The 1,639-nt window shown below is 39.2% G+C and overlaps 1 protein-coding gene across 1 annotated transcript in view; it reads right to left on the bottom strand.

Moving 5' to 3' along the window:
- Positions 1-258: 258 nt before the first annotated feature.
- The window catches only part of LOC108784940 (plasma kallikrein-like), a 41,842-nt gene continuing 40,461 nt past the window's right edge, over positions 259-1,639 (bottom strand). Inside the window, exon 15 of the mRNA XM_018553892.1 lies at positions 259-268. Within this exon, the coding sequence (XP_018409394.1) occupies positions 259-268 (10 nt within the window). The remainder of the gene's footprint in view (positions 269-1,639) is intronic.

Raw genomic sequence — 1,639 nt, 5'->3', positions numbered from 1 at the left:
AAAAAATCTTTATTAAGGATGGGCAGGCAACCCACCCAAGTAGTAGAGCAGACAATAGGTGTAAACACAGTAAAGTATCAACGATTTTACAAGTATAGAAAATTGTAACTTCAGTTCTTTATGACAAGTTAAACTAGGCAATGTCTTGTTTCATCATTTCTTTTGCTACATTGCAGTTTTGAAATACTAAATGAAATCCACACATTACTGGGTTATTTGATTCAGCAAATGAGAAACATCCTCCAGTAGGCCAATATTTTAAATGACTCTAGAATGAAAGAAGTACACATTAGAATTTACAAATGCACAATGTCTTTCAGTGCCCACATATGTAAAGACCACTAAAGTTAAAGTGAACCTGTGCTTTGCTTATGCAACTGGTTCTGTTTAATACCCTCTCCATCAAAACAGCACTTAGCTTTCCCACTTAGCTTTCCTTCTTTCTACCACCGCTTGAGTTGTTTATGATGTAATGTACACAGGGCTCTGGGCTCCCACCATGTAACAGTGCTTGTGATAGACCCCAAAGCTTTCACCCAAAGAGTGACGTGCTCCTTCATAACCAGAATTACTGGGTAATTTCTTTGCTCCCAACAGCTAAATAGAGTGTCAGGAGATCAAAGGTGAGCATGTTCTGCTGAGGGAATGGGGGGATAGTGAAAGCAAACCTGATGTTTTGGCCTGCATAGGCCAAAACAACAAACTACAGGTTTGCTTTATGGTGGTTATAGACACTAGGTGAGGTGACTGGAGATGTTGGAAGACCTTAGCCAACCACTTTGGTTTTCAGAGGTGTTTGAAACCCCCCATCTCCACCCCTCACCACCCAATAAACACAAACAGTTTTAACTGTTGATGTTGTGGGTGGTTGGATTCTGTCTGCACATCTATCCACCCTGTAGTATCTTTTGTGGCCTATAGAATAATTTGTAAAAAGATTTGACCGTATACAGAAATGAACTAATTTGGCATATGCCTATGTTTCTAACCTAAGCTGATTTTCCAACCCATGTGTGTAGATGAAACAGCTTTATGGCAATGGTATACAGGAGCTTATTATTAAATGAGGTCTAAAATTAAATATACTAATAGTGCCCCTTGCACATTCTATCTAGTGGATAGAATGGGAAAGAGTTAGAAACCTGCCAAACGTTTAATAGTGTTTATTTACCCATTTAGATGATTTCCTTTCACAACCACTTCTGACGACTACTTGCTCAACCTTGGGCAGGGAGTAAGGAGACATTTTCTCAACGGGGCCACAGAAAACAATAAAACCATTTTATTTTTAATAGGGTGAGGATTATTAGAGCCTCTGTCACTTTTGTGTCTGCAACTGGGGCAAGAAATGAGGCAAACTCTCTACAGTACGGGCACTGACAGTAATAAAAACCTCAAAGGTTACAATGCACTGAATGCTGCTCATTATAGCCTGATGTCTATTAATTGCAGTTTGTTGTTGGAGCTCAGTGGCTCTGGTTAGGTAGCATACATATACCATGATCCTCACATGACACCCTGGACAAGGAAGTAATGATAGTTCCAAACCACTAATTTTAGAGTTCAAAAGATGATCTTTTAATACCAAAACAAGATGACATGGGATAAAAACAACCATGTGTTTTGGGGGTTAGGAACA

This window comes from Nanorana parkeri, unplaced genomic scaffold (genome assembly GCF_000935625.1).
Source record: "Nanorana parkeri isolate BGI_ZX_2015 unplaced genomic scaffold, ASM93562v1 scaffold133, whole genome shotgun sequence".
Taxonomy (NCBI): domain Eukaryota; kingdom Metazoa; phylum Chordata; class Amphibia; order Anura; family Dicroglossidae; genus Nanorana; species Nanorana parkeri.
Note: the sequence above shows the minus strand (reverse complement) of the source record. Positions and strands in the feature narration are given on the sequence as shown.